The following is a 13,992-nucleotide window of genomic DNA, read 5'->3' on the forward strand; positions in this document are numbered from 1 at the left end:
CGTGTGTCTTCATATTTGCAGTTGTTAGAATAATTTTCTTAAGTGTTGAATCTGATTAGGACTTGGAGTTGTTGTGCTGGTTGTGTGCATGCATGTGCACACCTGTAGTCAATTCGTTTAGGTTAAGTAAAACTTTAACGTGACTTCATGCCCGAATACGTCGGATCCAGTCGATCCTTTGTCAGCAGTTTTCCTATATATGCATCGCTCTTGTAGCATGAAAATAGCAAACACTGCAATTATCGGTTTTTAAGATGTAAATTTTATTGAGGGGTTTCATATATAGGCCGGGCAGATGTTTGCTCTCAATTGTTTTGTATAAAATTTCACCATGATTTGTCTGTTGAAAGCATATCATCTCACACATCGTATGTACAATTAATAATGTCATCCCACGCATCGTATGTAAAATCATGTTGTATTCAAGTCTCCCTCTTGCACATTTAATTTAGTTTTTTGTACGTGACATATTACTTTCGTAATATAGTGTTTTTCCTTGATAGAATGGACGAGCTTAGGGGTGAAGTTTGCTGCAACATCGAAAAATGGTGTAGGCTCATGGCCCGTCTTACCGTGGATCAACGTGCTAGACTAGCTCTAACTAATTTAAGAAGTATGATGATGATTCCTTCTGTGAAGATGCGTACAATATTGATCAGGTACACCTTCTCACATGTATATTACGTAATATTTCATCACATGTTCATATGTCATTTGTAATTCGTGGATTATTTTTGCATATTACTTATTGATTCATCTTCATTTTTGTTCCAGGTTCATGCTTGATGTTTTTGACCCTGCCACTGGTACATTCGAAATAGGAGAGAACAATGGCGTGGTGTCTCTTGGTTTTGTTGATGTTGAGTGTCTCCTTGGTCTGGTTAATGAAGGATTTTCTGCTGGGGAAATACTTACCGAGGAAGGTGAAGACGTGAAGCATCGCATCCCACCACAGTTCATAAGCAAATCAACCGGTAACATCGTTATCGACGAATTAATTGACGACATCATTAAAAGTAAACTTGCCGATGATGACTTCCTGAGGAGGGTAGTGCTAGTGCTTCTGGGAACAGTACTTGCTCCTATGGCGACGAAGATTGTCCCACACAAGTTCTATGCACTAGTAGAAGATGTGAACCGAATCTCAAAAATCAATTGGAATGCATTCACTCTTAGGGTTCTGTTGGATAGCATTAGGCTGGTAAGAAAAGGTAGACAAATCCGTCAGTGGCCAAAAGGGAAGTTAGGAATGTTGCAGGTATGTATGGTCTTATGTCGGAGTGTTGTGCATACTACATCTCACTGCATTTATCACGTATAGATAATTAATTTACTCTCCTTTGTTTACATGCATGCAGTACTTGTACTGGGAAAAATGTCAGCCGCTAGAAGGCGACTGTGCATTTAATCCTAAACTGTCCATGCGCCCTCTAATGAGGAACTGGAATGAAGCAGCTGCCACGCGGAGAGACAATTTTGACTATGAGAATGGTCGAGGTCGTGGTAACGTGAAGGTACTAATTTCAGTGTTACGAATAGGCACACTTAATTTTGTAAATAATCAATTCAAAACTGTAGTACTTAACTCTTGCATTATATAACGTGCAGATTGATGAAAATATCACTGAAGAGTATCGGATGATGGAGCCAGTTGTGCCAGATCCTGTGGCTGCTCATCAGAATAACGCCAAGCCCGCGAGTGCTGTTCCAAAAAAGAAACAGGCTCCAAAACCCATTGATAACGGTCAGACGGAAATTCTGATAAATCGTTTAACGGGTTACCTAGATGCACAATTGCAGAAGATGTTGGCTACCATCCCTGCCTTATGTGCTCAGGTGAAACGCCTAATTGTTGTGTCATTTTCTTTTGTTATTGAAAATGCAATCGTTCATGAACTTATATATTTTTGTGTTGCAGAGAACATTGGAGATGTTTAATAAGGAAGGCGTGACTTACAAACCAGCAGCCGCACTGGTTTCCGGTAACATGGAGGACCAGGAAGATGTCAACTCTTTCCGGAACGGCCCTCGTGATAAAAAAGAGTTCATGTACAAGGAAGAGAGCGATTCAGCAGGAGGTGGAGATTCTATTCGTATCATTGACATGAACCTGGCTGATGAAGTTGATAAATTGGAAAAAAAATTAAAGGAGCCTGCTAAGAATGGTACTACCAAGAATGCAAATGATGCTATGCGCACACCTGACAAGGCTGGTGGACTGAATGGTACTCCAGGAAAGCCATTTGGCGATGTTGGTAGCACACCGGATAATCCGTTCATCATTGAAAATGCTGATCCGGTGACATCAGATTCAGAAATTGATCTCGACGCAGTAAGTATTAGCAAGTTCTTATCTAAATCAAAGGAAGATGAGTTGGCTGGGAAGAGGAAGCGAACAATTCCCAAAAAATTTCAATCTCCCTATGCTCTAGACAGACGCTCCAAGCGTCAAGTCCGTGGTTCATCCACAAAAGGTAGTTTATTTGTCCCATTATTTTTAATATTCTCTATAAGAAATGTTGTATTTGCTAATCATTTTCGTATGCATGCAGCTCTGAATTTCGATGATAAATCTGGAGCAGATAAAAATGCAAAACCGGATGCATCATGCGATTTGACGGCTGAACTTGTAGACGCAGCTATAGTCTTCCTCGAGCTTGCATCTCGCTCAGACCAGCACAAAAAAAAGAATGTTTACCGGAGTGCCAGGGGCGATGAAGTTAACGCTGAGCGGCTACGTGTTGTTCTCGACGAAAAATGGTTGTCCGATGATGTAAGTGTGTAGAACACATCTATTCCATACATTTAATATTTACATGTATGTTATTAACATATAATGTCATTATGTTATTCGCAGGTCATTGATGGTTACATTGGGCATTTGAACCTCCGTGTTGGGGATGATCGCTTCTTGTGTCCAGCATGGAGATCAAAATATCTAGTAGACCGGGCAATTGCCGGAGACAAACCCAAAGAATCCAGCAAGAACATGGATAGCGCGATGGTAAGATCTGGTGCGGTTGGTAGAGTGTTGACGGAATACACCGTCCGTGACAAGGTACGTAATATATGATTGTTATAAAATATTGTAGTACTCTGCTAATAAACTTGCCGAATGACATCTCATTTTTTCATATGTTCTAATTTTTTGCAGGTTTATTTTCCACTCAACATTGGCAATACACACTGGACGACCGTTGTCATGCACACACCGAAGCAAGAATTCCAAGTTCTCGACTCGCTTTATCCTCTAGAGTTTACGTTGGAGACTGTTGAGGCACTTGTAAGTGAAAAACAAATTGTCCACATTACTTCTAACACACTGAATTGCGCAAATTAGCATAACTGTTATCTCTCTACAGCGGCGCCAAATTGCAGATGACATGCAAGTGGCCAACGAAGTCACGAGTGGAAATCATCCCGACGTTTCAAAGTGGCCGATATTAGAGTACGACATGCCGCAGCAACATGACGGGTGAGTTAATGTTACACCAATTTAAGTTTATGATCAATACATGAGAGGATTAACGTTATCGAGATTTTGCATTTACAACAGGAACTCTTGTGGATTGTTTGTGATGGAATGCATGGAGCATTGGGATGGGGACCGGATGACTGCAGAGATTTCACAGGTTTGTTAAAAATCGTCTGTATGTACACCCTTGGATTAACAAAAATGTGTTACATCTAACCCATATTTCGTAATATTGTTTAGATCAAAATTAATGGAAGGCGAAGACGAATTGTCGCTGAAATGATGTTATCGCCTTCGAACACGTTAGAGATGGTGAAAGAGAGAATTCGGTCCGTCGCTTCCAGGATCAACAAGAAGACATAGAAAATGGAAGATAAAAGTTTGAGTGGTTAGGTTTTAGTCCCGAAGAAGGTTTCCTGACCATGAATAGCTTTTTTCCTTCTATCAACTATGTTATGTTGTCAAGTGACCATGAATACTTTTTTCGTTTTGTTCAAGACATATGGCTATCCTATTATTTTGTTTGCTTAATCATATATTCTTGTTTCTTGTTTTATTGAGGTGCACATACAGACACACACGTACATATTTTTTGATCATGATTTCTTGATGATTTTTCAGTTGCACACAAACACTGAAAGTAACATTTAAGCTACATACACAAACACAGTGTACCAAGTCGGTATCATATTACTTGTGCGATTTTTTCAGGTGTAGACACACGCTTTGCATTTGTAAAGAATCATACACCAACATAGTAGCCTTTTTTCAGCTACACACTCACACACACTAGAATTTTTCACGTACACACATCAATTTCGTTGAAGATTTTTTCAGGTGCACACACACACTTTGCATTTAGTCAAGTAGTTCAACCCATTTACAAAACCGTAGTATCAACATACACACTTCACAGAACATAGATCTATCTAGGGTGTGTTTGGGGCAGCACCACTCCAATCTATCTTCGGCTTCTTCTCCTCTGGCCACTCGTCCCAGTGGCCCCCACGAAAACGAGGAGGGCTTGTTTGATAACACATGGGAAAACTCCAGGACGCGGCAGTCCAATATTCATGCCCATCAGTGATGCGAGTGTGTGTCCACGCTTCATCCCCACTTGGGCGCTTGGTGCCAGCCAATTCTTTTCCTTTCTTTGCTGCTCGATGAAGAAGCCTTTGTGCCGCCCGTTGAACTGGGTTGCAATGCAGTTGGTGTTGCTTGCGGAGGTAGCCGGTGGCGCTGTCCATAGTTGCATTGACGGATTATATGGTACAGTTTGTACGCCACAAACCCATCTCTGGCTGCATACTCCAGATTAATTTCATCGAGGGGATTCTTCTCCCAGAACTTGTGCTGGACAGATGGGAATTCTTTCTTCATTCCTTTGTAGCTCATATCGATGAGTGCGGCTGCCATGTCAGCCATCCCAGTCCTGTCGCGTTCAAGCTGGAACAAGTCCTGCAGATCGATGTGGTACTCAATTGGTATCTCAATATTCCAACTTCGCTGCATTGCTATTCTGTCATTTCTGATATCGACGCTAGCAAAGTGGACACCACTGCGTAGGAAATCCATGAGTTTGGGACACCACGGTTGGCTACTGCTCCACCATAAAAATGGAAAAGATTAACTGGTAAAATATTGTTGGGAAAAAATGCTGAAATTGAGTTGTGAAATGCAATGAAATTATGTGATAATATTTCATTCCTACGTGTCATTTAACATTTTTTGTCTGAACTTGAATGGAAGTACATATCATGGTTCATATCAGTACATTCAAATGGATTTAGAAGTTCAGATTTTATCCTTAAAGATGAATGAGTACCAGTACTATGTTTGTGAGGGGGATTTACCATAACTACAGGCACATGAGTAACTAAATAACAACTAAGTAACCACATCAAAAATATCAAATCACAGAAATGAACTAGCATGAAGCATCAAATCAAGATGATAGAGGTTATGTAAAACCGGGTTTCATATTTCAAGTTTGCAAGAGCCACTGTAAAAATCAAATATACATACCTTGACCATTGGTAGACCAATACGTGATCTTTCATCGCCAGTTGGACGACGGCGATCCGATAGTCACCTTTGTACTCCGGGTCGCAGTACTCGAAGTCCAGGCCCATGAACTTGTATTCATCCTTGCTCAACCACTGCTCGTACATGTCCACAATCTCGGCTGCTTTATGGTTGTCGTCGGTGTAGACAACCTCAATCTCAGTTTGATGTGCGACAATCTTCCGGATTTCAGTTTTGTGACTGGTAACCTCCCATTCCTGATCCGTGTCACTGCTCTGATTGCTAACCTCCCTTTCCTGATCCATGTCAGTGCTGTGATTGCTGAACTCTCTTTCCTGGTCCATTTCGAGAGGTAGACGAAGAGGGCAGTGTGGAGAAAGGAGGAGAAAGAAGGGGAGGGAAGATGAATCGGTGGGAAATGCACTGCAGAATAAATGGCAAATGAGGAGGAGAAAGAAGGGAGGGAAGATGACTCGGTGTGAACTGCCCTGCACAAAAATGGCAACTGCCCAGCCGAAATTAAATCACGTTATGTGGGAACACACCGAAATGGGCTACCTTTTTACGCGGGCCCTGCACAGCTTGAAGCTACGCAATATGGCCTAGATTTGGTGCATGATGACGCCACTTTTTATGCAGTGCTTATGTGATCGATTAATAGCAAACACCACTATTTCATGACAATAAAACATGCGTAAATCATTATTGAAACATAATATGCAGCACACACTAATGTCATGACAATAAAACATGCGTTAACAATTAATCAAACATAATATGTAGCACACACTAATGTCCATGTTTCATGACACAGTTGTCATGTGTAAGCATTTAAAATACGTGGTGATTTCATAGTTGATCAACTAGGAGCTTCAGACCACCCTCCTTGCTACCACGAAACCAGAATATGTAGATGTCACCAACTTGCATCTTATTTTGCTTCACAACATCCATCCAATTTGAGGTAATCATGGCAGTTTTCCCTACTTTGCTCAAGACCATCCTAACTTTAGCAACTTTTCTATTCCTGGAAAAGACTTGAATTTCGGATGGTAATTTCAGATTCTTCACAATGTACTCCATGGTGTAGGCCTTTGAGAAGTACTGCAAAAGGAGTCAATGAGCAATCATTTGTTAGCAAAAAAATTTGACATACGCTTGGACAGTAATGATGGCTTATGATTTATTCAAAAATTGATTACCATTTTGGCTTTGCCCTTGATGATGATTGAATTTTTTATGGTGAAGACATAGAGGGGTCTACTTGGGTTGTGCTTACAAACTACACGCTTCAGTCTAGCAAGTTGTTCATCATCCATCTCCACCAGATTGGCAAACACACAGAAGGAGTCAAAATCTGCATTCCCCATAATTCCTGGACCTGAATGCATAATTTTGGATATTAATGAACAATAATATATGTACTGAAACATTTTTGTTGGAAGGATCATTCTTACCTCTCATAGTAATTCTTTTCTGCGCATCCCCAGGAGCAACAACTTCAGGTACGTGAGCGTCCATGTTCACCTTCATACCATTACGAGTGATCAAACATAGTTATAAAAAATGCATTTAATGTAACATTCATGATGATCTATGACATATGTTACATGACAACTTCAATAGTATGACCTCAAAATGTACAAGATTCAATCTTTTAGTACTGCATGTTACTGTAGCAGATCTAGGTGTTGTCGACAAATAGATGAGAATCTGATTGCAGTTACTGTAGCAGATCTAGGTGTTGTCGACAAATAGATGAGAAACTGATTGCAGTTACTGTAGCTAATGTAGGTGTTGTCGACAAATAGATGACAAAAATGAATGCATATTAGGCCCGGGACATCAGATGAAAAACAGATCTAACATGGCGCATGTACTGGGCAATAATTGCTGCAGCTAATGTATGAGATCTATGTGTTGTCGACAATTTGATCAATTGTCAGAAACAACCGCACGGAGAATAGAGGGGAGATAGATGAGCAACAGAGGGGAGATAGATGATCTAGTTCCGGACGGATATGCATAGGGTTTTATCATACCTCTCACCGACGACAGCTCCACAATGGTACGCAGGGTTCTGAGGCGGCGACGGCAAAAAAATGGGAATAATTTATCAGGCAATCCCACGATTAGGGTATAAGAAAGCGTTGAGCTTGTATATAGGTGCGGGATGGGCCGTCAGGCCATTATTTTTTAGCTTTTCAATTTGGGTAATACTGGGCCACCGGAACTATTAAGTTATCCTAATGCGGCCCGACTGACTCAACTCATTTATATTTTTATTCTGTAATTTTGTATTACAACATAAAATTGGTACACCTATGCACATTACAGTGCAGACATAGCTACTGTGGAGAGGAGGGCAACCAAGGCGACGCAAAGTGCTCAAAGATGCAACCACCAGCATTCCGAAGCCATCAGCAATTTTCTCGGCACAATTATGCAGATGACAAGTTGCACCAGATGATGCATATGGATGTAACATGCAACCACCATCATTCCAAAGGCAAGACATAGCTAAGCATCAGCACACCAATACATACATTATACTTAATTACATAACTTAGTTCCACACATATTCACAAAATAAGACCATCAATATAATAGATGGTCACACTAGGTAAATAACTTAGTTATTTACAAAACTAACTTTGTTCAACACTCATTACTGACATAGTTCAACGCCATAAAGCAAAAGCAACAACATCACATCAGTCCACAACATCTAGGCATCATCCTCGACAGAGAGCACCACCAGCAGTCCATAATGCTGTACCCTAATCTGCCTAGAGGTGCCAGAGATGGCTAGCTCCTCGGCATGCTGCCTCAGATGATCAAGCTTGCCACCCTTCGGCTTCGACCTGTGCCATGGACAGAAGTACTTCCCACGCTTCTTGAAAGGCAGGTCCCCATTATGCAGCTTCTCCAGGAGCTTCCTTTTGAATGACCCCATGTTCCTGCTGTCAACCGACTCCGCAGAATCCTGTGAGTCATACTAGACAAGAACAATGTGTACAAATTACAATTACAGATGCAAACCAAACAAAATGAAATAGATGGAAGGGTACACAACTAAATATATTGCTCACCTCCAGCGAGCCATCAGATTCCTCCAAGTCCTGGTATGGACCATCCACAGGCACCACCACCTCCTCCTGGTTTGCAGCATCAGCATCAGCAGGTTCTTCCTCCTCCTGGTTTGGTGGAGGCACAGGTTCCACCACCTCCTCCTGGTTTGCTGCATCTGCAGTAACAGGTTCTTCCTCATGCTGGTTTGGAGGAGGCACAGGTTCCACCACCTCCTCCTGGTTTGCTGCATCAGCAGTAACAGGTTCTTCCTCATGCTGGTTTGGAGGAGGCACAGGTTCCACGTCCTCCCGCTTCCTCTTCCTAGACCCTTCGCCAACCTACATACCAAAAAGATAAATCCACACATTAATCCCCTCAAGGAAAAAGTCATCAAAATAGTTTGCATACCAAAAAATCAAAAAGGAAACAATAATCCATATCATATTTAACATTCTTTCATTGTATCATCTTATGTATACTCCTAACTCCTAAGTCCTTATTATTAATTACAAACAAGTAATGGTAATCATGTCATACAGAAATGCTTTATTTATTATTCTGTAATAGAAATGATTTTGATCAACATTTATAAGTTGCTGTATTTTCCTACGGCGCAGTAAATAAATTTGATAATAAAGTACCGAAACATGGAATTTATAAGCTAGGTTATGTGGACCATATCATGCAATTAGTAGTACCTATTGCAAAAGTAAAATACTTAAAAGGGTTAGACCTAGTGTAAAAACTAAGAATCACTATCATGATTTGAGATTCTAACTTGTGTTATGCATTTGTAATCAGGCATAGTTCATTTACATCAACTACTCCCTCTGATTTGTACAATAGAGATCCTTGTGCAACTATCCAGCACATGAACAAAATGAACAAACATCACGGCACAGCATAGAACATTAGTTAAGCTCCATAGTTGCTACCGTGATAACGTCAGAGTAAACCCCGAGCATAACCTACCCAGTATCAACATTATCAGAGCAAGTAATTAAGATGTTGTTTGGATAAGGTAGCCTGGTAGACCCGTTAATCCACAGGAAAAAAAGGGGCAGAACGAGCAGTTACCTCCATATGCAAGTCCGGCTTCACCTCCGAGACGTCGCCGGACGCCGGCGCAGCGAGCAGATCCGGCACGGCCTTCTCCGCCAAGGACGACGAATCCTCCTCCGCAGATTCCTCCGCGTCCAGATCCGCCCGTGCCGCGACCACCGGGCCGACGACGACCGACCCGATGACAGAGGCATCGACGACGGTGGACCTCGCAGCGACCGCCGTAATGCTGGACTCTCCACCACCGCCTTCGCCTCCAACCGCCTCCGCCGATGCAGCAACATCGACGGCCGCCAAGTTCTCCAGATCGTCCGCGCCAACTGCTACTCCCGCAGCTTCCATCGCCGCCGAATCGACTGGATCGGCGATGCGAAAACCTAAACTACCGGCGGAGCGAGGTAGATGGAGAGGGAGAGGGGTTTTTTGGCGGAGAGATTCTCGGAGAGGTGGGGAACGGGGGGAAATGGCCGCAGATGTGGGAGACGAAGCTTTTATATGCGCGGACGCCTCAGGTCCCTCGCCAGGTAGCTTTACACGTCACCATAGCCTCCTCTCCCTTGCCACGTTGCTCTACAAGTCATCGGTTTAGGAGCTTTTTTTTTTTTTTTTTTTGAGAAACACAGTACAAACGCAGACGCTCATATACACGCGCATACACTCACCCCTATGAACGCACACACGCACACCCTACCCCTATGAGCACCTCCGGAAGACTGAGCCGGCGGATATGTTTGCCAAACATTACTTCAAATACACGATTAATATTTGTATTAGATTAGTATCATTATAAAGTGTATTTTCAATGTGAATCCAACGATACTATATACATATATTATAATCAAGATTTTGTTACTCAAATTTTAGGGGAAAAGTTTGTATTGGCGCGTGCACCTTATCCCTAGTATCGGCACCTCCCAACCATGGGATCACCATGAATGCAAAAACCAACCTAGAAAGAGAAATTAAAAAAGGGTGGGGCACACCAGCATGCACAAGTGTGCCAAATATTGGCCCCATCCAAGGTGGTTTGGTATGTTTTAGGCCATGGTAGACCCATTTTGACCCTAAAACCCTAGTATCGGCACCTCCCAACCATGGGATCACCATGAATGAAAAAACCAACCTACAAAGAGCAATCCAAAAAGGGTGGGGCACACCACCATGCACAAGTGTGCCAAATATTGGCCCCATCCAAGGTGGTTTGGTATGTTTTAGGCCATGGTAGACCCATTTTGACCCTAAAACCCTAGTATCGGCACCTCCCAACCATGGGATCACCATGAATGCAAAAACCAACCTACAAAGAGAAATTAAAAAAGGGTGGGGCACACCACCATGCACAAGTGTGCCAAATATTGGCCCCATCCAAGGTGGTTGGGTATGTTTTAGGCCATGGTAGACCCATTTTGACCCTAAAACCCTAGTATCGGCACCTCCCAACCATGGGATCACCATGAATGCAAAAACCAACCTAGAAAGAGAAACTAAAAAAGGGTGGGGCACACCAGCATGCACAAGTGTGCCAAATATTGGCCCCATCCAAGGTGGTTGGGTATGTTTTAGGCCATGGTAGACCCATTTTGACCCTAAAACCCTAGTATCGGCACCTCCCAACCATGGGATCACCATGAATGCAAAAACCAACCTAGAAAGAGAAATTAAAAAGGGTGGGGCACACCACCATGCACAAGTGTGCCAAATATTGGCCCCATCCAAGGTGGTTGGGTATGTTTTAGGCCATGGTAGACCCATTTTGACCCTAAAACCCTAGTATCGGCACCTCCCAACCATGGGATCACCATGAATGCAAAAACCAACCTAGAAAGAGAAATTAAAAAAGGGTGGGGCACACCACCATGCACAAGTGTGCCAAATATTGGCCCCATCCAAGGTGGTTGGGTATGTTTTAGGCCATGGTAGACCCATTTTGACCCTAAAACCCTAGTATCGGCACCTCCCAACCATGGGATCACCATGAATGCAAAAACCAACCTACAAAGAGCAATTAAAAAAGGGTGGGGCACACCAGCATGCACAAGTGTGCCAAATATTGGCCCCATCCAAGGTGGTTTGGTATGTTTTAGGCCATGGTAGACCCATTTTGACCCTAAAACCCTAGTATCGGCACCTCCCAACCATGGTATCACCATGAATGCAAAAACCAACCTAGAAAGAGAAATTAAAAAGGGTGGGGCACACCAGCATGCACAAGTGTGCCAAATATTGGCCCCATCCAAGGTGGTTGGGTATGTTTTAGGCCATGGTAGACCCATTTTGACCCTAAAACCCTAGTATCGGCACCTCCCAACCATGGGATCACCATGAATGCAAAAACCAACCTACAAAGAGCAATCCAAAAAGGGTGGGGCACACCACCATGCACAAGTGTGCCAAATATTGGCCCCATCCAAGGTGGTTGGGTATGTTTTAGGCCATGGTAGACCCATTTTGACACTAAAACCCTTGTATCGGCACCTCCCAACCATGGGATCACCATGAATGCAAAAACCAACCTACAAAGAGCAATTAAAAAGGGTGGGGCACACCAGCATGCACAAGTGTGCCAAATATTGGCCCCATCCAAGGTGGTTGGGTATGTTTTAGGCCATGGTAGACCCATTTTGACCCTAAAACCCTTGTATCGGCACCTCCCAACCATGGAGCATCCACTAGGTCTTCCAAAATATCTAAAAATGAAAAATATCTTCACATTCCATGATTGTTTGTGTTACATACCATGTCTACAAAATTTGAGGTGATTTGGAGGAGGTCGAAAAAATCACTTGCTTAAAAAATGGGGATAAAGTTATACCAAACGGTCCGTCGTAGAGCAAGTGAATTTTTCGACCATCTCTAAATCACCTCAAATTTTTTTTATAGGCTCCCATGTATGTAATATCAATTATTAATAAAAAACATTTAAAAATTAAGTTTACAAGAATATTGTGGGGTACACCATGGTTAGTTGCACCCAGACACCCGAAACATAGGGTTTTAAGCGGAAACATGCATTTTTTGGGTAAATCAGGTAGATGGGCATGCTAGGGTGAGGCCACACTTGCACATGCCTGCACCATTCACTCTACAAGAATATTGGCCCCATCCAAGGTGTTTGAATCTATTTTAGTGCAAGTTAGACTCATATTCACCATAAAACCCTTTTCGCCACATCCTAATTCAAAAATATTCATAATGATAAAAATATCATCACATTCCATGTTTATTTCTGTTACATACCATGTGTGAAAATTTTGAGGACATTTGGAGGAGGTCGAAAAATAGGTTGCTTCAAAAAATGGGGCTAAAGTTCCGAACGGATATGCATAGTAGCCTTTTTTCAGCTACAAACTCACACAGTAGCATTTTTCAGGTACAAACAAAAACACACTTCCATTTCATCTGAAACCACATTTAATTTTTCATCCACACACCGAAACACACTTGCATGATATTTTGACATGACCACATCATTGGAAATAATTTTTTCATCTTGACATTTCCAATTACACACCTGACTAATTTGAATATGTTGCAAATAAAACAACTACTTGAAATGCTTGCATATTATTCCTACTACTAACCCAAACATTGCAACACACATTGTTGCTAGAAAGCAAATAATATTGTCCTTGGACTTCAACACTTTTCTCTGCATTTTCAATTGTATCTTCAAGGTTTTTTCTTTGTCTTCATTTTCGTTCTGCACCTTGTTGATCTTCTCGGATAGTTGCCCTATCACATATCTTTCTCTTCCTTTCCATTCACTGTCAACCCACTCTACATACGCGCATGTATGTATTCCCTGAAAGAAAACATATCATATGAAAACATAGCATATAAATAAAGTTCAAACATGAAATTATATGGTTTGAAAGTATACCTCATATGGACAACCCAAAAACCGTCTTCCAGTGTCGTAACCGTCGTTGCAAACACGGCGAGCAGGGAACACCGAGTGGCCACACCTGTTCTTTGTGTTCTTCTCAATACCGTAGTACAATGGATCAAACTCGTACTGCGGCAAAACATCAACAAACTGAACCATGCCTTCGTCATCATCCTATATTTCATCATAGCAGATTATGGGTTATGGAAGAATTCTTTTATAAAACAGCAAATAATCAGGTACTAACCGGCTCAACTAGGGTATGTGCTGCCGCAGTCTTCATCTTCCCTCTGTTGTAATGCACAACAGATGTAAGCTTCGCCCATCCGTGGTCGCCGTCCATCGGATCCGCTCTATCCGATGAGTTCACGATCGCGTGCAGCCGCCGATCACCCCCGCGGCGAGACATAGGCAACACAGACGAACCCTAACAGCGAGTTAGGGAACACTTTGTTAAATAGAAATGGCCCAT

At 42.3% G+C, this 13,992-nt stretch overlaps 1 protein-coding gene across 1 annotated transcript; it reads left to right on the forward strand.

Annotated features, from left to right (window-relative positions):
- Positions 1 to 558: 558 nt before the first annotated feature.
- Positions 559 to 4,192, forward strand: LOC127303105 (uncharacterized). Its single transcript, XM_071820738.1, has 11 exons — positions 559 to 659; positions 775 to 1,258; positions 1,359 to 1,514; positions 1,609 to 1,836; positions 1,919 to 2,474; positions 2,553 to 2,773; positions 2,858 to 3,058; positions 3,155 to 3,283; positions 3,363 to 3,475; positions 3,557 to 3,632; positions 4,187 to 4,192. The coding sequence occupies exons 1-11, from the start codon at positions 559 to 561 to the stop codon at positions 4,190 to 4,192; spliced, it is 2,271 nt and encodes a 756-aa protein (XP_071676839.1).
- Positions 4,193 to 13,992: the final 9,800 nt, after the last annotated feature.

Source organism: Lolium perenne, chromosome 5 (genome assembly GCF_019359855.2).
Source record: "Lolium perenne isolate Kyuss_39 chromosome 5, Kyuss_2.0, whole genome shotgun sequence".
Taxonomy (NCBI): Eukaryota; Viridiplantae; Streptophyta; class Magnoliopsida; order Poales; family Poaceae; genus Lolium; species Lolium perenne.

Bases quoted from the DNA above. Each gene is read 5' to 3' on its own strand.
- LOC127303105 (XM_071820738.1), top strand. From the start codon at position 559: ATGGCCCGTCTTACCGTGGATCAACGTGCTAGACTAGCTCTAACTAAT. The intron at 1,515-1,608 runs GTACTAATTTCA...TATAACGTGCAG, and splicing joins GAGGTCGTGGTAACGTGAAG to ATTGATGAAAATATCACTGA. The intron at 2,475-2,552 runs GTAGTTTATTTG...GTATGCATGCAG, and splicing joins CCGTGGTTCATCCACAAAAG to CTCTGAATTTCGATGATAAA.